The sequence below is a fragment of the Acanthisitta chloris genome, unplaced genomic scaffold (assembly GCF_000695815.1).
Source record: "Acanthisitta chloris isolate BGI_N310 unplaced genomic scaffold, ASM69581v1 scaffold17091, whole genome shotgun sequence".
NCBI lineage: Eukaryota > Metazoa > Chordata > Aves > Passeriformes > Acanthisittidae > Acanthisitta > Acanthisitta chloris.
In genome coordinates, this window is record NW_008656669.1 from 53,104 (window position 1) to 53,390 (window position 287).

Sequence of the window (287 nt, forward strand, 5' to 3'; positions counted from 1 at the left end):
CCGCCCCCGCCCCAAACCCTCGTTCCCCCCTGCCGAGGCCCCCCGAGAGGAGGATGAGGATGTGGATCAGCTTTTTGGAGCCTATGGCACGACACCCGCCGAGCAGCCAGCCAAGAGCCAAGCGCCCGAGGAGGTGGTGGACCCCGAGGGCTACGAGTCCGACGACTGCAGTAAGTTGCTAAGTTTCCATGGGAGTTTGCTGGGTGCTGCGGGCAAGGTTTTAGGGCTGGTTCCCCTTCTGGGTGCCCTTCCCGGCTGCCAGCCGTGCTGCCCGTGGCTGGGGTCAC

General features: G+C 65.9%; 1 protein-coding gene across 1 annotated transcript in view; it reads left to right on the forward strand.

The window, feature by feature from the left end:
• DOC2B (double C2-like domains, beta) overlaps positions 1–287 on the forward strand; it is a 30,203-nt gene that overhangs the window by 200 nt on the left and 29,716 nt on the right. The window contains exon 2 of the mRNA XM_009084426.1: positions 18–170. Within this exon, the coding sequence (XP_009082674.1) occupies positions 18–170 (153 nt within the window). The remainder of the gene's footprint in view (positions 1–17; positions 171–287) is intronic.